The sequence below is a fragment of the Cuculus canorus genome, chromosome 1, assembly GCF_017976375.1.
Source record: "Cuculus canorus isolate bCucCan1 chromosome 1, bCucCan1.pri, whole genome shotgun sequence".
Lineage (NCBI taxonomy): Eukaryota > Metazoa > Chordata > Aves > Cuculiformes > Cuculidae > Cuculus > Cuculus canorus.
Window position 1 is genome coordinate 208,216,621 of NC_071401.1, and position 23,632 is coordinate 208,240,252.

The following is a 23,632-nucleotide window of genomic DNA, read 5'->3' on the forward strand; positions in this document are numbered from 1 at the left end:
GAGCTTTCTTATAAATTTATTACATAATAATAATAATAATAATAATTAATAATAATAATAATAATATAATATAAGAAACATAGATCTCTGTGGGGTATGTGTATCACAACGTCAAGGGCGGGAGGCGAATGGCCACACCTCCATGACTCCGGAGAAGGAGAAATCTCCTCCGGGGAAAAAATCCATACAAAATAAGGGTGAAGTCAAACCGACCCTGTAAAATTAAAAACAGAACCAAAAAAAAAAAACCCACAGGTGAGTCCGTCTGGGGAAGAAACGAGAGTGTGGATGGCGGAGCCGTGCGCGGTCGCACACGCGCGTGTGTGCACGCGTGTGTGTGTGTGTGTGTTGGTGAGAGAGAGAGAGAGAGAGCGGCCGGAATATGCACATGCAGTGGGGTGTGAGCGCGCGCCCGGGGGCGTGCGGGGTGGTCTCATGCATGCGGCAGTGAGGGCGAGGAAAAAAAAAAGACCCCCCACGCCGCGCGCTTCCTCCCCGTTGGGCGACGGCGGTTTTGGTTGGCAAAGCTCTTCCCCCAACCGAGGACGAAGCGCTTTTGGGTTTTACGTTTGCTCTTCTTTTACAGTCAGGATTACAGACGGGAGCTGATGGCGAAGGGGGGAGCGATGACACAAAGTGGAAAAAGAAAAAAAGAAATACCAACAAATTCTAATTTAAAAAAAAAAATTAAAATAACCCTTCGAAGCCGGAAAAAAAAAAGTGTATCCCTTGTTTTTTTGTTTTTTCTTTTTAAATACAGAAGAGAACCCAAGTCATTGAGAAGCCATGAGAATCACAGTAACCACCGCGCGCGGCCGAGGGATGCGGCGCTCGCTGCCGGCCGCGCCGCAGGCTCGTGGGGTCGGTTCCTTGCCCGCTACCGCTCTGCCTTCTCCTGGATGGCTTTTCAAAATGAAATGTCTCACTGGGTCTGGAGATGTTTGGAGCGGAGAGAGATGCCAAGGCAGCCAGAATAGATACAGAGTCAGGAAAGCGCTATCTACACCTGGGGGGAGGGGGGAAAAAAATTCCTCTTTGCTTCAGCTGAGAAAAAGAAAAGGAGCAGCAGCTGCGTTAGCGGGGAGATTACGGATCTGCCGGAGGGGTGGGAATGGCCGTGGGACAAGATCTTGGCCATTGGGCAACCTGGCTGCCCCGGTGAAGGCACCGCACCACCGGGTTGAGCCCAAGGTGGGGACGTTCTCCGGGGCCAAGCAGGGATGGGACCTTAGGACCCAAGCCTGGATGGACGCTGAAGGTGTGTGGGGGACGTGGTGGTGGCGTTGGCTGGAGGACGTGGTCACCCAGTCCTCGCTGCCGCCCCAGCTGGGTGAGCTGAGGGGGCACGGGTGGGCGTAGGGTGGGAGCAGGCTGGGGAGGAGGCAGGGTGGCAGTCAAAGGCGCTTCGGCACCCAACACCATCCCGGTGCTGCCTCCAAAGCTCCAAGCTCACCCAACTCTGCCATGCGCACACGTCCGTGGTGGATGCGGGTGGACAGGGAGGGCTCAAGGTTGGGTGGGAGGGTGATGAGGAGGATGAAGCTGTTGGTTGCCGGGGCAGGGGAGCAGGATTAGGGCAGGGGAGCAGGTTTAGGGTGGCCCCGGGCAGCCCCTGGGATCAGGACCGATGGCGCGGCAGCGTGAGTGGAAGTCGCCTTCTTTGGTGTGACGCCTGACTGGGACGAGCCGTGGTGTCCATCCCGCGGGAGGGATCACGCAGTGTTTGCCAACACAGGTACGGCTGCAGCTGCTTCGTGGTGGAAGCTGGGATGCACGGAGAGGGGGCGGCACAGCCGCTGGCTCCACCGGGGCGGAGCGGTGCATCCACCATTTCCAGCCCTTACGAGAGGATTGGGTACAGCGGTGGGAATTAGGGAGGAAGAGGAGGGCTCCTCAGAAATGGCAAGAAGGCGTCCAGCTTTCCTGGTCCCAGACCGAACTTTCTGCAGAAAAGTTGCGCTCTGCAGACTTCTGGCCTCTTTGCGGCAAGAGGCGGGTGCAGGCGGGTCTCTCGATTGCCCCCAAAACAGCTGCGGAAGGGGCAGAGACCCTGGGTTCACCCAACGTGAACCCATCGAGCAGCCTGCACTCAGGCTCACACACCGTCACACTTCCACCGGCGGTGCCCGCTGGCCTTAAGCTGCGGGGCCGCGCTGGGGCGCGAGGACCTCTGGGGTCTCCATGGGCCACCCAGGCCTCCAAGAGCCATTGGGGTCTCCATGGGCCACCAGGGTCTCCAAGGGTCATTGGGGTCTCCATGGGCCACCAGGCTCTCAATGAGCCACTGGGGTCACTGGGGGGCCACCAGGGCCTCCAAGGACCACCAGGGTTCCTGAGGGCCACCAGGGCCTCCAAGGACCACCAGGGTTCCTGAGGGCCACCAGGGCCTCCATGGACCACTAGGGCCTCCATGGACCACCAAGATCTCCAAGGGCTGCCAGGTTATCCATTACCTGCGGTTGAGGCACGGAAGGAGCCAGCAGCGTGTTGGGAATGAAGCGCAGCAGGAGAAGCGGTGCAAGGGGCAGCAGTGGAACGAGCTGGCAGGGCTGGGGCATGCAGAGCATGGGATGAGCCAGCAGCCGCAGAGAAGCTTGGCCAAGCGTGCAGATACTCAGCGAGTGCTCTGGTGGAGCTCCATGGGACATTGACATCAGGATCTGGCCCTGGGGGGATGCAGGGATGGAGCCGGAGAGGGGACAGCGAGGGCTCTGCAGGTGTGCAGCAGCAGGAGCCAAAGCCAGGCGATGGGCACGGGGTCCTGCGCGTGGTGGAGCCTCCTCGGGCGGGTTGTGCGGTGGCAAGTCCAGCATGCAGTGTCCCCAGAGGGGTGCAGAGCAACCGGCTGCTCGCCGGTGTCCCAGGATGCTGGAGAAGAAGCACCAGCCCGGAGAGCCAAGCTCTGGTTGCAGGGGTCAAGCGGTGAGGTTGGGTGATGGTTGGGTGCTGAGCTGAACAGAACCAAAGGTGTGGGCACAGCAAAGCGCGTGAAAGGTGGCAGAGGGACGCGGAACCGGCCGCTCTGGAAGGAGCAAGCACAGGGCCAAGGCATGCAAGAGGAGCGGCGGCAACGGCTGTGCTGGCAAAGTGAGGTGCAGCCATGCCGGTGGAAGAGGACATCTCTGGAGCGGGACCACCCCTGCCCATGCAGGACCATGCCAGCAAGCCCTTGTGACCAGAAGGTGCTGAGCAATGCCAGGATGAAGGATCTGGAACCCTGGTAAGGGAGGGTGAGGTGGGGAAAAGGGGTGCTGAGCTGGGACGCGGCGCATGCATCCGTGCATGCTGCTGGCTGCAGCGAGGCGTGCGGGGCTGGAGCGGAGGGTTCGAGGGGTGGAGGTGCTGGGGACGAGGGAGGGGTGAAGGTAGGAGGTGTGCAGGAGGTCGAAGGCGCTGGGGACGTGGGGTGGATGAAGTTGGGAGATGCGCGAAACGGTGAAGGTGCTGGGTAGGGAGGACAGATGAAGGTGGGAGATGCACAGCACCAGGATCCATCCTGCAGGAGGATGAAGGTGCTGAGTACGGAGGACAGATGAAGGTGGGAGATGCACAGCACCAGGATCCATCCTGCAGGAGGATGAAGGTGCTGAGTACGGAGGACAGATGAAGGTGGGAGATGTGTAGGAGGTGGAAGGTTCTGGGTACGGGAGACGGGTGAAGGTGGGAGATGTGTAGGATGGGTGAAGGTGGGAGATGAGCATGAGGGTGAAGGTTGGTGCACAGGAGGGTGAAGGTGCTGGGAGCCTGGTGGGGGCCCAAAGGGCGAAAGGAAGGATGGGATGCGTGGCCACGATGGGCTGGGGCCACAGCTATGGGGCAAGAGGGTGGAAGGAGCAGGACGTGGCACACGACATCCCGCTCCAGGTCCTGCAGGAGAGCGGCAGCATTGGGGCTGGGGACGCCTGACGGGGTGCGGTGGCACCCCAGGTAACGCAGACGCAATGGCTGCTATCGCGATTCAGACGCCTCTTGGCTCCCCAAGTTTTGGGGTGCGAGGCTTGGGGTACCCCGGGGTATGGACGCAGGCTGTTTGCTCGCCGGTCCAGCTCGGAGCCCCTCGCGCCATCCCTGGGTGCCGTCCCGGCTGGGAGCGGTGGGATGGCACCCAAGGAAGGAGGAGAGGCCACGAGCCCCCAGGGTCCAGTGGCTTCCAGAGAGCTCAGGGTGGGCATGCGCCCAGCAAGAGCTCAGGGAAAAGGAGATGGCACCACAGCACCAGGATCCATCCCAGGGAGGACCTGGTGCATGGGTATAGGTCAGAATCCATCCCAGAGAGGATCTGGTGCATGGGCACAGGTCAGAATCCATCCCAGGGAGGACCTGGTGCACGAGCACAGGTCAGGATCCATCCCAGGGAGGACCCGGTGCACGGGCATAGGTCAGGATCCGTCCTGGGAAGGTCCTTGTGGTGGGCACAGGAGGGTCTGCGACCCCCACCCTGGTCCTGAGCCTTTTCCCTGGCTGAAGGTTGTAAAGGTTCAGAGATGTGTGAGGGTCAGAAGGAACCTCCTTGTCCTTCCCTCTAGCACCAGAAGAGTTAATGCCTTCATGGGGGACTCAGCTTTTTGGGAACACGAGTCACCAAGCCGTCCCCTGCCAGCTGGCCAAGCCCCGGCCACCCCCGGGCCAGCGAGGAAGGGGCACTGGGCACCACGGTGCGGGACGGGAACACTGCCACCTCCAGCGCCGGCGCTGGTTGAGTCCCTCCAGCTTCCTGAAGCTGTTGGGTGACTGGATGGCTCTCAGCGCCGGCGCTGGTTGAGCCCCTCCAGCTTCCCAAAGCTGTTGGGTGACTGGATGGCTCCCAGCACTGGCTGGGTCCCTCCAGCTCCTCGAAGTCGTTGGGTGACTGGATGGCTCCCAGCACCAGTGCTGGTTGGGTCCCGATGGCTCCCAGTGCCAAGGTGGTTGAGTCCCTCCAGCTCCCCAAAGCTGTTGGGTGACTGGATGGCTCCCAGCGCCAGCGCTGGTTGGATCCCAATGGCTCCCAGCATCTGGGCCGGTTGGGTCCTTCCAGCTCGCCAAAGCCATTGGGTGACTGAATGAATCCCAGCACCAGTGCTGGTTGGATCCCTCCAGCTCCCCAAAGCTTTTGGGTGACCGGATGGCTCCCAGCGCCAGCGCTGGTTGGGTCCTGATGGCTCCCAGTGCCGGCATTGGTTGGATCCCTCCAGCTCCCCAAAGATGTTGGGTGACCGGATGATTCCCAGCGCTGGTGCTGGCTGGGTTCCTCCAGTTCCCCAAAGCCTTTGGGTGACTGGATGGTTCCCAGTGCTGGTTGGGTTCCTCCAGTTCCCCAAAGATGTTGGGTGACTGGATGATTCCCAGCGCTGGTGCTGGCTGGGTTCCTCCAGTTCCCCAAAGCCTTTGGGTGACGGGATGGTTCCCAGCACCAGTTGGGTTCCTCCAGCTCCCCAAAGCCTTTGGGTGACGGGATGGTTCCCAGCACCAGTTGGGTTCCTCCAGTTCCCCAAAGCCTTTGGGTGACGGGATGGTTCCCAGTGCTGGTTGGGTTCCTCCAGTTCCCCAAAGCCTTTGGGTGACGGGATGGTTCCCAGCACCAGTTGGGTTCCTCCAGCTCTCCAAAGCCTTTGGGTGATGGGATGGCTCCCAGCACCAGTTGGGTTCCTCCAGCTCCCCAAAGCCTTTGGGTGACGGGATGGTTCCCAGTGCTGGTTGGGTTCCTCCAGCTCTCCAAAGCTGTTGGATGACTGGATGGCTCCCACCAAGCCCCGGTAGCCCTGTGGCTGTGCCACCATGGCACCACCATCCCTATGGCTCCTCAGCGGCGCGGCGGGAGCCAGCCTGGCCGCCGGACCTGCACGCCAGCTTCTTCCCGCTCCCGATTGGCCACTCCAGAGGAGCAGCCCCACCAAGGCCTCGTTGGCCAAGCCGACAGCGGCAATAGGGCAAATGCCGTGCCCAGCGGTGGCGATTGCTCCCCGGGAGCGGAGGTGGGAGAGGGACCTGCGCCTGCCAGAGGCGCAGGATTGAGCGGGGTGGCGGAAGCACCAGCTTCGCGTGGCTCTGCCTGGCGGGGCTGGAAGACTCGGTGTGTCCCAAAAAACCCAAGTTTTGTGTTGTGTTTCTCTTTAAAATCCAGAGAGTTCGAAAGGAGCTGTCGGAGGGGAGGGGGTGCGTGTCGGGGGGGGGGGATTTTTTTTGTTTTTTTTATCTTAAAAAGGCTTTCACATTCATTCCGTCAGTTGCTAAAAAGTCCCATGAGCCATGGGCATCCCAGGGGAGGGGTGCGGGCACCGCCTCGCCAGCATCTCAACAAGTCTTCGAGATATATAGATTTAGTAAAATTATAACAAAATCAGGTGGCTATAGATATAGATATAGATATATAGATATTTGTTCTCTCTTTTCAAATATATAGCTGATTAAAAAGATGCAAAATAAGGATGACTAGGACGGAGTGGGAATCCTGTAGTTGGGTATCATCTCTTGTCGGTCATCAGCTGCTCTCTATATAAATGCACGGAGATTATATATTATCCATCAACTCACCCCCCCCCCCTTGGAAACAAGACCCCAAACCAAGAGGAAATAAAACATCACCCACCCCCACCCTCCCCAAATGTTGGCAAAGCGTTTTCTGCTGGATTCCCCACCAGCCTCCCTCCGACATCCCCAAACATGCTTCGATCCATGCGGTTTCAGTCCCTCTCTCACCGGGGGCAACCGAGGGCGACAGGCAGAGCGGCAGCACAGAGTCCAAGGCTAGTCTCTCGCGTGGGAATCGCTCTTCTGGCTTGCACGGCAAGGTTGGCTGCTTCCCAGGGCGGCTCTGCGCGGGGAGGGAGCAGGTCTGGGCGTCACCGTAGGCGTCCACTTGGCCACTGCACTGGGACTGCCCTTCCGTGGAGACTTTGGCACGTTGGAGCCCTTCCCCTCAACCATTGGACCACCCGGCTTGGCCGGTTGCCTCCAAACCCAACAGGAAGAACCTGCACAGGGTCAGGGCGACCACCACGGCCGCGGTGCCTCCTTCCTGCTCTTCCCAAAGTGGAACCGGTGCTGGCCCTGCCTGCCTCCTGCAGCCCTTGCCCTGCTCCCACCTTGCCCATCTCCTACCATGGGCCACCCCGACCTGCCCGAGACACGGCAGGTGCCTGGAATGCTCATCTCCCTGCCTGTTGTCATCCGGGGAAACGCAGTCAGCGCTTGGACTACTGCAAAAAGCCCTTTCGCTAGCCAGGGCTCCGCTCCTCACTGCACCACTGGCCCTGTCCCGCTCCCCACCCCGACCAAGTGTTGCCCTTCGATCCCGGAGAGTCCGGGCTCGGCAGCACGTGGCGCCTCGGTCCCTCCGGCCACCAGCGACGTCCCTGGGGAAGAGCACATCAAGCGATATACAGGCCAGACTCTCTGGGAGGAACAGAAACGAGGATGTATTTCATGCAACATTCCTTGTCCCGAAGGCGTCGCGGGGCTGGCGGGGCCGAGCAAGGGGGGGTGGGGAGGCTCTGCGTGTGCGTGGCACGCCGGGACGGTGTGGGAGCGGGCGGGAGCCCCTCGGCTCCGCGCCCTTCAGTGCAGTGCTCAGAATAGAAAGAGAATCAAAGTGGGTTTTATTAGTCTAGTAGAAACGCCTTCCCCCTCCCCGTGGTGGCTCTGGAAGAGGCCAGCGCTGCCTGGGAACGGTCAGCTGTCTACCAGCTGCTTGAGTGCCCGCTCAATGTTCATCCGGTGCCCAACTCGGGTCACCCCCAACTCCACAAAGTCCTCCTTGGTGAGGGCGGGCAGATGCGTGCCCTCTATTTCATGGTCCTCAAACTTGTCTCGGTGCTCCACCAAATTGATGCTTTCCAGCCAGTCCCCAACGTCGTACTTGTTCCACAGGTGGAGGGGTTTCTGCATGAAGGGTCGAGGCGGGTGGAGGGTGTGCAGGGGTGGCCCTGGAGAAGGGGATGGGGACGGGGAGCGGCTCCGGGCGCTCACGCTCCTCACCACAAAGCGCACCTCCTTGGGCTCGTGTGGGATGGAGAGGCTGGAAGATTTGAGGATGGTGGGAGGGGTCAGACCGTAGGGCCGGACGGTGCTGAGTGGCTCTGTCCGATCCAGAGCCGGCTTCACGGGGCTGGGGGTACGTCGGGTTACGGGGTAGCGACTGCCAGGTCGGACTGTGTAGGTGGTCCCGGAGCTCCGCTGGGAAATGGTGCTGAGTTCTCCTAAACTACTGAAAAGTCTGCGGAAAGAACGGTACAGCGAGAGAAAGAGAGGAGAGAGAGAGAGCAGAGGGCAGGGGTGAGGCGGAGGTCCCCAGACACAGGAGCAAACACACAATATACACGGCGGGAGGCTGCTGGAGGGCTGGGCCAGCCTGAGACGGGACCGGGTTCTGCAGCGCTTGGGGGACGTGGCTTGGAACACCTCAGCCAAGGTGTCCCAGAGGAGGTAGGAGAGGTTGAAGCAAGTATCTCAGCTTCCCGGCCAAACCTGTCCTAGCTGCCATGGCTCCGAAGCCCATCGAGACCTACCAAGGAGGACCTGCAGCTGGGTGCACACAAAGACCGGCTGCAGTGGAAGAACTTGTGCCTCAGTTGGTCGGCAAGGAGCTGCAGCAGAGCTGCACAGAAGCCCGTGGGCACCATCTCCCACTGGGACTGCCCGCATCGCCCTTCGCTAACCCTTGGCGTGCTCTCATGTCCCACCATGGACTCGGAGCAAACCAGCATTCCCAGTCGGACAAGAGGGAACCATCCTGGTGTGGGGATGGGATGACCATCAGCCACCCCAAGGATGGGGTCAGGAACCATCCCGGTGTGGGGATGGGAAGACCATCAGCCACCCCAAGGATGGGGTCAGGAACCATCCCGGTGTGGGGATGGGATGACCATCAGCCACCCCAAGGATGGGGTCGGGAACAAGAGGGAACCATTCTGGTGTGGGGATGGGATGACCATCAGCCACCCCAAGGATGGGGTCAGGAACCATCCCGGTGTGGGGATGGGATGACCATCAGCCACCCCAAGGATGGGGTCGGGAACCATCCCGGTGTGGGGATGGGAAGACCATCAGCCACCCCAAGGGTGGAGACAGCAGGGCCTGATCATCACCCAAGACTGGTCACCTCCTTCACGAGAGGCGCCTGGCCTGCTTGTCCTCTTGCACAACACCATGTCCAGTTCCCCAGCCTGCGCCCTGCGTCGTGGTGGGCACAGATTGTGGAGGTGGGCAGGATGAAGCCCCTCTTGCAGCACTTGGCTCTGTTCACCGCTCCAAAAGTCTCTGCTGGGGACAAACCCTGCTGCAAACCTTCCTTCTGCCGTCACCTCTTGTCTCCCCTGGCATAAACAAGTACGTGAAAAGAAATGGATCTAAAACCTAACAGGGTAAGACCATGGAGGATGAGTCCTTCTGGTGAAACAAGCGGAGAGAGGCCTCGGGAAGGCACGATGCTGGGACCGTCGCTGCTCATGTCCTACTTGGGGACCTCCTTCCACAGCACTCATCACTGACTACAGCCGGGGTTCCGACCGGGAGCTGCACCCTGAACCCACCCTGGAGCTGTGGGCACTGCTCCGTGGGACCTTCTCATTGAGGCTGATGAGTTCTGAGGAGGATTCTCAACAGTGATCGTGTCCTCGGGGGCCTGGATGCCCCTACAGCCCTGACCAAAAGCAAGAGAAGAGGAAGGGTCCATTGCTTCAGGGCTGCACACCCCAGGGTTGGGTTGGTCACCTCTCCTAAACAGTCCAGGACCACGCATTTGGGTCAGCTTGCTTGTCCTCCAAGCTAACGGCTAAAAGGCAACAGAATTGCGGCTTCCTGGCACCTGGATGTGACATCCAACTATCAAAGAAGCCGTCTTCCAAGCTGTCTGCACAATGCCGGGCTTCCAAACACGGTGCAGTACAGGGATCTCTGCTTCCCAATAACTCTCCAAGTTCTCCTCTCCCATCTCAGGTCCCTCCTGGAAGAGAGTTGGCACGCTAGGAACCTGTGGCCAGCAACAGGAGTTCAAGGGCTATGGTTAAGGGCACCCGCCCACCGCCACTAACGCACCCACGACACAAGAGTCGCGCTTCTGGGAGGTTAATTAGCACTAATGACCTCCCAGCGAGATGGCTCCAAGAAGATGAGTTTAAGACAAACGTGAAGGTCCGTGGGCTTATGCACATTTCCTCTTCTTCTTGTTTTCCTGTCACCTTGGCAGAGAAAGCGAAAGGGCTCTAAAGAAGCATGACGATGAATCACATTTGGGAAGCTCCATCAATAGACAAGAGGAAGAGCAGGATGACCTTGAGGGCTGCGGTACAAGAAACAGAACAAGAAGTGACAGTACAAACAACGGCGTCCCGCTCCGAGGGCTGGCAAAGGATCTCTGCTCCCTGCTGGAAGGGATGAAGGGAGAGAAAGTTCTGGGTCTACTGACAAGAGCCCGGCAGGGGGTGACCAGAGGCACTGACGGCCACAGAAAGGCAAAAGAAACACTGCCAGATCGAAGGGGTGTGTTTCTTCGCAGAGAAAAGGATGCCTTCATGTCATAGAATCATGAAATGGTTTGAGTTGGAAGGGACCTCAAAGCCCATCCAGTTCCAGCCCTCCTGCCATAGGCAGGGACACCTCCCACTGGATCAGGGTGCTTAAAGTCCCATCCAACCTGGCCCCGAACACCTCCAGGGATGCGGCATAGGAGACACTGCTACCCTGGAGAAGAGGAAGCTGAGGGGAGATCTCCTCACTCTTTCCAACTCCCGGAAAGGAGGATGGAGCCAGGTTGCTTTCTTCTCCCAAGGAACAAGTGATAGGATGAGAAGAAATGGCCTCAAGTTGCATCAAGGGAGGTTCAGACTGGATATTGGGGAAAAAAAATTCTTTACTGAAAGAGTGATAAACCCCCGGCAGGAAAGTTGTGGAGTCTCCATCCCTGGAGAGGTTCAAAAAACCTGTGGTGGTGGCACTTTGGGACATGGTTTAGTCAGCACAGTCGGGTTGGGCTGACGGTTGGACTGGACGAGCTTAGAGGTCTTTTCCAACCGTAACGATTCCATGATTCACATGTGAGAAATCAGGTGTGTTCCCAAACTTCCACAGTGGTCATGTCCTTGCAATGATGAGACGGTGGTGCCGTGGCACCTTCCTGGGCACAGTTGGTCAGGAGAAGTAACTTGCAGGTCTGCTTTCTGCAGAGCACCAGCTTGGTCCATGCAGTGCACTGTTGGCTCCTTCAGCAGCACTGTTCTGCCAACCACGTGCCCACCTTCCCGATGTCCTGGAAGCTGGACTTCATTGTCGGCCAGCAGTCCAATCGCTCGGATTTCACTCTGCTCTGAAGCCAGTTTTGCCGGATGTGATCGTTCACAAGTGGCACCTCAGCACAGCGGCCCTTCCAAGGTCTTGCACATGATGCACAGTGACAATATCTGCTCAGAAGGGGTTTTCCTGGATCACCGATCTTCTTCACGGCAGGTTTGTGTTGGCGTATCATCTGTTTTGCCCAAGGAATGCACCCTGCTGGAGATGCGCACCAGCCAGCTGTGGCCAAGCCGAAGCCAAGTGCTGCTACATTTCAGGACGCTGCTGCGGAGAATTTAAGCTTTGTTGGGTTTCAGGAGCACGAAGGTGTTGTCCACTTCTTCTTCAGACAACTTCAAGTCAAGGTGGAACAGGTTGCCCAGGGAAGTTGTGGCTGCCCCATCCCTGGAGGTGTTCAAGGCCAGGTTGGAAGGGTCTTGGGCAGCCTGATCCAGTGGGATGTCCCAGCCCATGGCACAGGGATTGGAACTGGATGATCTTTAAGGTCCCTTCCAACCCTAACTCTTCTCTGATTCTCTGATTCTAAGGTAACCGGGGAACTCAATAAGAAAAATGAAATGCTTTTCTTCATTTTCCATTTCCGGTGGTGCTCCATCTGGACCTTGGAGCACCAACAGCCCAGAGAAGGTGGGATGCGGGTTGCCACAGCTTTCTCTGTGAGTTAGAAGAACCATGGAATGGTTTGGATTAGAAGGGACTTCAAAGACCATCCAGTTTCAACCCCTTGCCATGGGCGGGGACACCCTCCGCTAGACTAGGTTGCTCGAAGCCCCATCCAACCTGGCCTTGAACATCATCAAGGATGATGGGATGTGACAGCTCTAATCATCGCTGTAGGGCTGCCTTCAAGCTGGTCTTCTCTGAGCACATGAAATCCAGGTTCTGGCAGCTCTCCAACCCTGTCCCGCAAAGCTTGATGGTGGAATGTCAGCACCAGCAGGAGCAGTAGATTGGTTGCCTTGATTGCTTTCTCAGTGTAGACAGAAAAATGAGTCTTTTGGGACGTAAGGAACCGATGGGAATCGTCAAAGAGGGAGAAGAGGTCTCACAGGCTGCAGCCTCACAAGGAAAGAAACCCCAGCTTGATGAAAAGCGAAGTTCTAACCAAAGGAAGAAGGATTATGCATTTGTAGGACAACTAATTAAGCCTTCTGGGAATATTTTTACTGAAGGTATTAAAAAGCAGATTTCTTGAATGAGTCACTAATGGATGAGGAGTCTTCCTTTGAACTCTGCATCTCAGTCCAATTTTCTTCAAGGCTAAGAAAGGCGAGGACAGATTCAGCAACCGAGGCAAGGCGCTTCTAACCACTCCGAAGAAAAACACTTCATTTTTGCTTGGCGAGTCTTTCATAGAATCATAGAATCACCAGGTTGGAAAAGACCTCTTGGATCATGGAGTCCAACCATTCCTATCTGCCACTAAACCACGGCCCTGAGCAGGGACACGTTGCCGCTCTTGGCTTCCAGGTGTTTTCACACTGCCCTTCAAAAGCATCTCCATCACTTTTCATTAGAAGTGGATGAAGGACTCGCGTCCTGTGGTGAACAACCTTCACCAATTGAGGAGTGAGACTCAAGGCTGCTCTCATGATTCTCCAGCTCTACTTGGTGTGCCCAGAGCTTGGCGCTAGCTCCAACCATGGCCAGGCTGGGCTGTAGGACCAAGGTTGGAGATTGATCCTTCCTCTCTTGACTTGAAACGCAGATGGGAGTAGGAACTAGATGACCTTTAAGGTCCCTTCTAACCCAAACTATTCTATGGACACCTTGAGACCTCCTGCCTAGTGTGGTGCATGCACAGATAACGCGATACCTCTACCGTTCCCACTTCAAAAGGGTTTTATCTTCTAGAATTGTCTCATGAGAAGTGTCCCTGAAAAGGGGCGACGAAGAGGAGGAGGATGGAAAGGACAGAAAGTCTCTCTAGATAGCCCTGAAACAAAAAATCCAAAGGGTTTGTGCTACGCGTCACCGTGGAGGTAACACAACAACCAAACAGGACATAAACGCTCTGGCACGAGCTGGATGCTCTCACATGCCAGGATCCAAGGAAAGCAGCACTTGTTGTCCCCTGGGAAACCCTCAGTATCAATCCAGGCTGGGGGATGAAGAGACTGAAAGGAGCCCTGAGGAGAAGGACCTGGGTGTCCTGGTGGATGAGAAGCTGGACATGAGCTGACAATGTGTGCTCGCAGCCCAGAAAGCCAACCGTATCCTGGGCTGCACCAGAAGAAGCGTGGCCAGCAGGGAGGGAGGGGATTCTGCCCCTCTATTCTGCTCTGGTGAGACCTCATCTGGAGCTCTGTGTCCAGTTCTGGTGTCCTCAGCACAGGAAGGACATCATGGAGCTGTTGAAACGAGTCCAGAGGAGGCCACAAGAATGATCAAAGGCCTGGAACATCTCCCCGATGAGGAGAGGCTGAGAGACTTGCGGATGTTCAGCCCGGAGAAGACTTTGAGACCTTATTGTGGCCTTTCAATACTTAAAGGGGGCTGATAAGAAAGATGCAGAACAACCTTTTGTTGGGGCCTGTAGCAATAGGACAAGGGGTGATGGTTTCAAACTAAGAGGAGAAGTTTAGAGTAGGTATTAGGAATAAATTGTTCACACCAAGGGTGGAGAAATACTGGCACAGGCCACCTCGAGAGGCGATAGATGCCCCATCCCTGGAAACATTCAAGGTTAGGTTGGATGGGGTTCTGAGCAACAACGTCTGGTTGATGTCCCTGCTCATTACAGGGGGATGGAACTGGATGACCTTCATGGTGGCCCAGATGGCCAAGAAGGCCAATGACATCTTAGCTTGGATCAGAAGTGGTGTGGCCAGCAGGTCCAGGGAGGTGATTCTGCCCCTGGACTTGGCACTGGTGAGACCGCACCTCGAATCCTGTGTTCAGTTCTGGCCCCTCACTCCAAGAAGGATGTTGCGGCTCTGGAGCGTGTCCATAGAAGAGCAACGAAGTTGGTGAGGGGTCTGGAGAAGAAGGGTTACGAGGAGCGGCTGAGGGCCGTGGGGTTGTTTAGCCTGGAGAAGAGGAGGCTGAGGGGAGACCTCATTGCTCTCTACAACTTCCTGAAAGAAGGTTGTGGAGAGGAGGGAGCTGGGCTCTTCTCCCAAGGGACAGGGGACAGGACAAGGGGAAATGGCCTCAGGCTCCGCCAGGAGAGGGTCAGACTGGACATCAGGAAGAAATTTTTCACAGAAAGGGCCATTGGGTCCTGGCAGAGGCTGCCCAGGGAGGGAGTGGAGTCACCTTCCCTGGAGGTATTTAAGGGACGGGTGGATGAGGTGCTGAGGGACATGGTTTAGTGGCAGATAGGAATGGTTGGACTCGATGATCCAAAGAGGTCTCTTCCAACCTGGTGATTCTATGATTCTATGGTCCCATCCAACCCAAACCACGCTATGACCCTATGATCCCTTGCCTACACCCCAGCTCTTGCTGACGGGCTCCGTTTAGATGAATTTTCTTTCAACGAAGGGGTAGGGGCTGGTTTCCAAAGCTGGGCAGAATTAGGCTTCTTCACAGAACCTTGAGGAAGTCCCATTGGCCAGAGAATCAAATGAAGCCATGCCATGAAGGAGCCGGAAGAGCCCTCCTGTCCTCAGAGCCACCCAGAGAGTGGAAACCCAGGATGGGAGGCAGCACCATAACCCCTGTGCTCCAACAGTGCACACACCAGTGACAGACAAAGCTTCTTTCCTGGGAGAGTGATGACGAGCCATTCTCAGGAGCATCTCCCAACCCACTGCTCTTCCTTAACTACTGCATTTTGGCAAGAAATGTATTCATGGCTCTCAGCAACAGAATCCAAAGAGAGGATGAGCTTATCCTCATAAAGAGAGCCCACAGGGGAAAGGGCGCCCAGCAGCGCGTGAGGCTTAGCTGAAGAACTACCGAGAAGGAGGTTTGTCACTGAAGGCGATCTAATTTCCCGCTGTCATTTTTCCTCAGACTCAACCGTGCAGCCAGCGTTTTCATTAGGGAAGATAAATCTGTCACTTCTAAGTTCTTCTCTTTCCAAGTAGAAAGACAAAGGATTTGCTGCCAGGGAACACCTACAAAACTGATACCAGCGAGCGGGGTTAATCACATGCAATGTACTGTCCCTCTTGAAGGCGATGCAGGAACTCCATCTGGAGGGTTGATGATGCTGAGGAAGCACTAGAAGAGTTCCTCTTCAGGGAACACTGACTTCATCTTTAGGAAGTCTGCGGATGATATTAAGCTGGGCAGAAGCGTCAATCCGCTTGAGGGTAGGGAGGCTCTACAGAAGGATCTGGCCAGGCTGGATCCATGGGCTGAGACCAAGAGGATGAGATTCAGCAAGACCAAGTATCGAGTCCTGCACTTGGGGCACAACAACCCCGTGCAGCTCCAGGCTTGGGGAAGAGCGGCTGGAAAGCTGCCTGCCAGAGAAAGACTTGGGGGTGTTGGTTGACAGTGGCTCAACACGAGCCAGCGGTGGCCCAGGTGGCCAAGAAGGCCAACAGCATCCTGGCATGGATCAGCCGTAGGGTGGCCAGCAGGAGTAGGGAAGGGATTGTCCCCCTGGGGAGGCCACACCTTGATTTCTGGATTCAGTTTCGGGTCCTTCATTCCAAGAAAGACCTTGAGGGGCTGGGATGCATCCGGAGAAGGGAATGGAGCTGAGGAAGGGGCTGGAGAACAAGGATTATGAGAGGCGGCTGAGGGACCTGGGACCTGGAGAAGAGGCTCAGGGGAGATCTTATCGCTCTCTGCAGCTCCTGGAAAGGATGTTGGAGCCAGGTGGGGGTTGGTCTCTGCTACCAAGCAAGAAGGGATGAGAGGAGAGGAAATGTTGCACCAGGGGAGGTTCAGATTGGATATTGGGAAAGATTTCTTTATGGAAAGAGTGGCGAAGCCCTGGGCAGTAGTGGAGTCTCCATCCCTGGAGGGGTCCAAACCCCTGTGGCTGTGGCACTTTGGGCCATGATTTAGAAGGCACAGTGGTGTTGGGCTAACGGTTGGACTCGATGATTTTAGAGTTCTTCACTTCTCACCAGAGGAACATCTCAGCCCGCGCTGGAGGAAGCTGTGCTGGGTTTAACGTATGATTTTCTGGATTCTTGTCTAATCACTTTAAGCAGAGTATGAAAATCCATTCCAGAAAGCCCGCGACCGTTGTCACTGTTTGACAGCATTAAGGGAGGGCAAAGCTGGAGATGTAAGCAATGGGATGGTATCACTGGTAGAACTGTTGCTCCTGATACCGTTGGTTCACCACCTCGTAACAAAGAGCTTCTCATAGAATCACAGAATGGTTTGGGCTGGAAGGGACCTTAAAGACCATCCAGATCCAACCCCCTGCCATGGGCAGGGACACCTCCCACTGGATCAGGTTGCTCCAAACCTCATCCAACCTGGCCTTGAATACCTCCAGGGATGGGGAAGCCACTGCTTCTCTGGTCCAGGGCTTCATCGTAAAAAATTTCTTCCTGATGTTTCATCTAAATCTCTCCCCTTCCAATTTAAAGCCATTCCCCCTTGTCCTATCACTCCATGCCCTTGCAAAAAGTCCCTCTCAGCTTTCCTGTAGCCCCTCCAGGTACTGGAAGGCCTCTATAATGTCTCCCTGGGGTTTTCTCTTCTTTGCTTCTGCAGCCAGAACAAAAGTCGTTCTTGCTGTGCACAGCCACAGCATTTTTTCCTGACCTCAAAACGCTGGTTGATTTTCCTAGCTCACCACACCGCCCGACAAACCACAGCAGGACCCGTCTCTGGGGTTGGAACAGTGTGTCCTACCTTCTCCTGAGCTCCTGGCTCACAGTCAGAGGCATCTGACCCAGAGATGAGTGCCTCCACGCTCAGCAGCCTCTGCGCAGGAGATGATGGGATGGGAAAGCCACCGTCTGCTCATGGAGCAGTGGCATTTGATCATAGAATCACAGAATCATAGAATAGTTTGGGTTGGAAGGGACCTTAAAGACCATCCAGTTCCACCCCTGACACGGGCAGGGACATCTCCCACTGGATCAGGGGCTCCAAGCCCCATCCAACGTGGCCCTCAACATCTCCAGGGATGGGTCAACCACAACTTCTCTGGGCAACCCATTCCAGGGTCTCACCACTCTCGCGGTGAAGAAATTCTTCCTCATGTCAAGATAATGTCCAGCTCTCATTTACGCTGGTAGCACCCAAAGGCTCAGAAGTGAGGTCCTCATTCAAAAAGTGTCCCAAAAAGAAGGACTCAGGACTCTTCTTCCTGTTTCTCGTTCCTTGCCGGTCTCCAATGAGCTGGAGGAGGGCTTCTCCTGTCGTCCCCGCGGTGAAACCGTGCAGGTTACGTGAAACCCTGAGGACAGCAGCGCATGTCCTACACTGCAGTGTCCATGGGAGAGCAGGGGGACACGGCTTCACGCAGCCCACACAGTGCTTACAGCGATTCCCATGGGCCAGAAGAGTGTGGTGGGTGTTTGAGGACCTCTGGGCTTGGCTCCTGCTGGGCTGGAGCCCCAAGATGGTCCCCTTGGCAAGTTGAAGGCATCACAGCTTGGCCAAAACCAGATCATAGAATCATAGAATCATGGAATCATAGAATAGTTTGGGTTGGAAGTGACCTTAAAGATCATCCAGTTCCAACCCCCCGGCCATGGGCAGGGACATCCCAGTAAATCAGGCTGCCCAGGTGGTTTGGTGGAACCGTTTCCTTGCTTCCCTTCAAATCCAGCTCACGTTGGGAATCTCACCAACAACTAAAAGCTCAGCCAGGGCTTCAGGCTCTGCTTTCAGAGCTGAGGACACCACCACCATGGCTCGTGTCGGGCGTGAATCCGGAGCCCGAGCTCCGCCGCACACAGAGGAAAGCAGGGCTGAAACCTTTGGGGTTTAGGTGTAGAGAAAAAGGAGCACATTCTGCAGCGAATGCCTGACCCTTTGTACGGGTAATGAGAGGGAAATCTGGCCCAGCAGGGTTTGAAGCGTAACTGACACCGAAGGTTAATCTACGAGGGCAGTAAACAGCTAATTACTACACAGAGGTAACACCGTGCCTCCAGGCAGCAGTGAGCAACTGTGCTTCAGAGCTGATGGTGCTTTGAAGCTGTTGTAGGACTGACTCTCCTCGCTTGAGCACCCTAAAATAACCTTGGGGTTACAGCACCCCTCATTCCAGGGAATAAACACAAAGAACAGTGCTAAGAAAAGGTTAAATGTGCTCAGCTAAGCAGGGACTGGGAAAGCGAGCATAGGTTGCATAGTCAGGCTCATCATGGACTCTGGTGGACCAAACAGCAGCTAAATCCAACCCAAACCCGAACCTGAACCCTAATCCTAACTTGAACCCTAACCTTAACTGTAAAACCAACTCCAACCTGAACGCAACGCCGACCCTAACCTGAACGCAATGCCAACCCCAACCCTCACCTGAGTCCTATGCCTAACTCTAACTCACAAACCTAACCCAAACCCGAACCCGAACCTTAACCCCAACCCAAACCCTCATTCTAACCCTACCCTTAAGTCTAACTCTAACCCCCAAACCCTAACTCTAACCCCTAAACCTAACTCCTAACCTAAAAGCTGAACCCAAGCCCTAACCCAAACCCTACTCCTAATCCCCAAACCCTACTCCTAATCCCCAAACCCTACCCTTAATCCCCAAACCCAAATCCTATCCTTAATCCAAACCCTACTTTGAAGCTCTTCAGGCATCAAATATGAACAATGCCGCTGGCGATGAGCCCTGGGCAGAGGCAGTGTCTGCTGTTCCCTGCTCCTGCTCGCATTTAGAAGCCAGCTCACAGGGCTCCTGGCAAGAGCATCCTCCACCACAGGGCGCAGGGAGCAGTGGGGAGCAGGGGAGAAGCTGGAAAGGGCGGCTGCAGCTCATGCTTGGAGTGGAACGAAGATGCTCACCCTGTTGGAGCTGAGTCCTGGCTGTTGGCAGCCTTGAACACCTCGGCAGGGCTGAGCTCAGGGCTTGTGGAGCTGGAAAAGGGGGGCTGCAGCTCACACTTGGAGTTGGGAAGGGATTCTTGCCCTGCTGGAACTGAGTCCTGGATGCTGGCAGCCTCAAACCCCTCAGCAGGGCTGAGCTCAGGGCTTGTGGGGTTGGTAAGGGGGGCTGTAGCTCACACTTGGGAGTCGGGCAGGGATGCTTATTGTGCTGGAAAGGGCATCTGGAGATCATTCTCAGTGTTGGGCAGGGATGCTCACTCTGCTGGAGATGAGCCCTGGCCACTGGCAGCCTCGAGCCCCTCAGCAGAGCTAAGCTCAGGGCTTGTGAGACTGGAAAGAGTGGTTACAGCTCACGCTGGGAGTCAGGCAGGAATGCTCGTCCTGCCAGAAAGGATGGCTGCAGCTCATGCTTGGAGTTGGGAAGGGATTCTTGCCCTGCTGGAGCTGAGCCCTGGCCGTAGGCAGTCTCGGGCCCCTCAGCAGGACTGAGCTCAGGGCTTGTGGAGCTGGAAAGGGTGGTTACAGCTCACACTGGGAGTCAGGCAGGAATGCTCGTCCTGCCAGAAAGGGTGGCTGCAGCTCATGCTCAAAGTCAGGCAAGGATGCTCGCCCTGCTGGAGCTGAGCCCTGGTCACTGGCAGCCTCAAACCCCTCAGCAGGGCTGAGCTCAGAGCTTGTGGGGTTGGTAAGGGGGGGCTGTAGCTCACACCTGGGAGTCGGGCAGGGATGCTTATTGTGCTGGAAAGGGCATCTGGAGATCATGCTCAGAGTTGGGCAGGGATGCTCAGTCTGCTGGAGCTGAGCCCTGGCTGCTGGCAGCCTCAAACCCCTCAGCAGGGCTGAGCTCAGGGCTTGTGGAGCTGGAAAAGGGGGGCTGCAGCTCATGCTTGGAGTTGGGAAGGGATTCTTGCTCTGCTGGAGCTGAGTCCTGGCCGCTGGCAGCCTCATACCCCTCAGCAAGGCTGAGCTCAGGGCTTGCGGGGCTGGAAAGGGAGGCTGCAGCTCACACTTGGGAGTCAGGCAGGGATGCTTGTTGTGCTGGAAAGGGCACCTGGAGATCATGCTCAGAGTTGGGCAGGGATGCTCGCTCTGCTGGAGCTGAGCCCTGGCCACTGGCAGCCTCAAACCCCTCAGCAGGGCTGAGCTCAGGGCTTGTGGGTTGGTAAGGGGGGCTATAGCTCACACTTGGGAGTCGGGCAGGGATGCTTATTGTGCTGGAAAGGGCATCTGGAGATCATGCTCAGAGTTGGGCAGGGATGCTCGCTCTGCTGGAGCTGAGCCCTGGCCGTTGGCAGTCTCGGGCCCCTCGGCAGGACTGAGCTCAGGATTGTGGGGCTGGAAAGGGGGCTGTAGCTCACACTGGGAGCCAGGCAGGAATGCTCGTCCTGCCAGAAAGGGTGGCTGCAGCTCATGCTCAAAGGATGCTCGCCCTGCTGGAGCTGAGTCCTGGCCACTGGCAGCCTCAAACCCCTCAGCAGGGCTGAGCTCAGAGCTTGTGGAGATGGAAAAGGGGGGTTGCAGCTCACGCTTGGAGTTGGGAAGGGATTCTTGCCCTGCTGGAACTGAGTCCTGGATGCTCGCAGCCTCAAAACTCTCAGCAGCGCTGAGCTCAGGGCTTGTGGGGTTGGTAAGGGGGGCTGTATCTCACACTTGGGAGTCGGGCAGGGATGCTTATTGTGCTGGAAAGGGCATCTGGAGATCATTCTCAGAGTTGGGCAGGGATGCTCGCTCTGCTGGAGCTGAGCCCTGGCCGTTGGCAGCCTCAAACCCCTCAGCAGGGCTGAGCTCAGGGCTCGTGAGGCTGGAAAGGGTGGTTACAGCTCACACTGGGAGTCAGGCAGGAATGCTCGTCCTGCCATAAAGGGTGGCTGCAGCTCATGCTCAGAGCCAGGCAAGGATGCTCGCCCTGCTGGAGCTGAGCCCTGGTCACTGGCAGCCTCAAACCCCTCAGCAGGGCTGAGCTCAGGGCTTGTGGGGTTGGAAAGGGGGGCTGTAGCTTACACTTGGGACTCGAGCAGGGATGCTTGTTGTGCTGGAAAGGGCATCTGGAGATCATGCTCAGAGTTGGGCAGGGATGCTCGCTCTGCTGGAGATGAGCCCTGGCCACTGGCAGCCTCAAACCCCTCAGCAGGACTGAGCTCAGGGCTCGTGAGGCTGGAAAGGGTGGTTACAGCTCACACTGGGAGTCAGGCAGGAATGCTCGTCCTGCCATAAAGGGTGGCTGCAGCTCATGCTCAGAGTCAGGCAGGGATGCTCGCCCTGCTGGAGCTGAGCCCTGGCCACTGGCAGCCTCAAACCCCTCAGCAGCGCTGAGCTCAGGGCTTGTGGGGCTGGAAAGGGTGGTTACAGCTCACGCTTGGGAGTCGGGCAGGGATGCTTATTGTGCTGGAAAGGACATCTGGAGATCATGCTCAGAGTTGGGCAAGGATGCTCGCTCTGCTGGAGCTGAGCCCTGGCCACTGGCAGCCTCGAGCCTCTCAGCAGGGCTGAGCTCAGGGCTTGTGGGGTTGGAAAGGGGGGCTGTAGCTCACGCTTGGGAGTCGGGCAGGGATGCTTGTTGTGCTGGAAAGGGCATCTGGAGATCATGCTCAGAGTCAGGCAGGGATGCTCGCTCTGCTGGAGCTGAGCCCTGGCCACTGGCAGCCTTGAACCCCTCAGCAGGGCTGAGCTCAGGGCTTGTAGGGTTGGTAAGGGGGGCTGTAGCTCACACTTGGGAGTCGGGCAGGGATGCTTATTGTGCTGGAAAGGGCATCTGGAGATCATTCTCAGAGTTGGGGAGGGATGCTCGCTCTGCTGGAGCTGAGCCCTGGCCACTGGCAGCCTCAAACCCCCCAGCAGGGCTGAGCTCGGGGCTTGTGGAGCTGGAAAGAGCGGCTGCAGCTCACGCTCCGAGTTGGGCAGTGATTCTGGGTGTGGGTGAAACAATGCCCAAAGCTTTCACACAAACAGGGGCTGTGCAACAGAGAGGAAACATCAGCTGACGATCAGGGTCAGTCAGATGGTTCCGGACGGGAGCAGGCACTCCCATTGTCTGAAACGCCGGCTCAGCTGAACAGGGATGAACCGTCTCCCATTCAGCCTCCAGTCATCACCCCTGGGTGCTTTTTGCCCATCCGGTGCTGGGATGCACTGGCGGCTGCTGAGCTGCGTCCTAACGACACGGGGACAGGAGACAAGACGGAGCGGATGGAATTTGCCCTGACCTGAGTCGAGCAGCACGAAGCTGCGGGATGAGCCGAGCACCTGCCGTGCTTCCCTCCCGCTGGGTGCAATCCTCAACACTCAACGACGCTCCGCGACAGCAGCAACAGGACCGAATGCATGAAGACATGGGCGTATGCAATGACATGAGGACCTTCCCACCGCTGATCGCACGGAAAACGAAGCGGAAACTGTGTCGAACCTCTCCGTCCCACTCTAGCCGGAGAAATGCTCCGGCTCCAACCAGACCTATGGATCTCCTGCCCCACCAGAAGGACCGAAATGGATCAAAAGGCTTCCGAGTCTCCCACATCTCTTCTCAAAGCAGCGTGGGACTGGAGCAGAGCCAATCCCTGGGGAAAAGCATCCATAGGGCAGAAACCATCCCAGCCTGGAGATGCTTCCTAGCGCTGCCGTTCTGCTCTCCTGGGACTGGCCCTGTCCACCTGGGCACCGGGAAGGGGATGCAGACTCGGAAATTCATCGCTCGGCAGAAAATGAGAAGTCAAAAATCAACCATGAGGCTGCCCAGAGCTCTGCGCGGGCTCAGGGGCTGCGTTCACACCAGGAAGCAAACACGGATGTAGGAAGCTATTCCGTACAGACTATGGATAAAAAAAAACCGGGACAGACAGACAAACACGGAAGAAGCACAACCACGACCACGGAGTTGGCCATGCACGCTGCGGAAATTCACCTGGAGGGCGCTTGGCTCAGGGTCCTGTGCCCCAGCTCCCACCCACCAGTGCCCATCCAGGATTGGAAGGAACCTCAAAGCCCATCCAGGAAGGATTATGGAACAGTTTGGGTTGGAAGGGACCTCAAAGCCCACCCAGTTCCACCTCAAACTATAGAATGGTTTGGATTGGAAGGGACCTCAAAGCCCATCTAGGAAGGATCATGGAATGGTTTGGGTTGGAAGGGACCTCAAAGCCCATCCAGGAAGGATTATGGAACAGTTTGGGTTGGAAGGGACCTCAAAGCCCATCCAGGAAGGATTATGGAACAGTTTGGGTTGGAAAGGACCTCAAAGCCCACCCAGTTCCACCTCAAAGTATGGAATGGTTTGGGTTGGAAGGGACCTCAAAGCCCACCCGGTTTCACCTCAAACTATGGAATGGTTTGGGTTGGAAGGGACCTCAAAGCCCATCCAGGAAGGATCATGGAACAGTTTGGGTTGGAATGGAGCTCAAAGCCCACCCAGTTCCACCTCAAACTATGGAATGGTTTGGGTTGG

General features: G+C 56.7%; 1 protein-coding gene across 8 annotated transcripts in view; it reads right to left on the reverse strand.

The window, feature by feature from the left end:
- SHANK3 (SH3 and multiple ankyrin repeat domains 3) overlaps nucleotides 1-23,632 on the reverse strand; it is a 302,562-nt gene continuing 278,930 nt past the window's right edge. For 5 of the 8 annotated variants that reach the window (XM_054083024.1, XM_054083035.1, XM_054083045.1 and 2 more), the window contains one exon: nucleotides 7,079-8,194. In XM_054083024.1, coding sequence (XP_053938999.1) covers nucleotides 7,651-8,194 — 544 coding nt within the window. In that variant the 3' untranslated portion in view covers nucleotides 7,079-7,650. Of the gene's footprint in view, nucleotides 6,794-7,078; nucleotides 8,195-23,632 lie in introns of those variants that run through there. The other 3 variants (XM_054083072.1, XM_054083100.1, XM_054083109.1) reach the window with 3 other exon arrangements.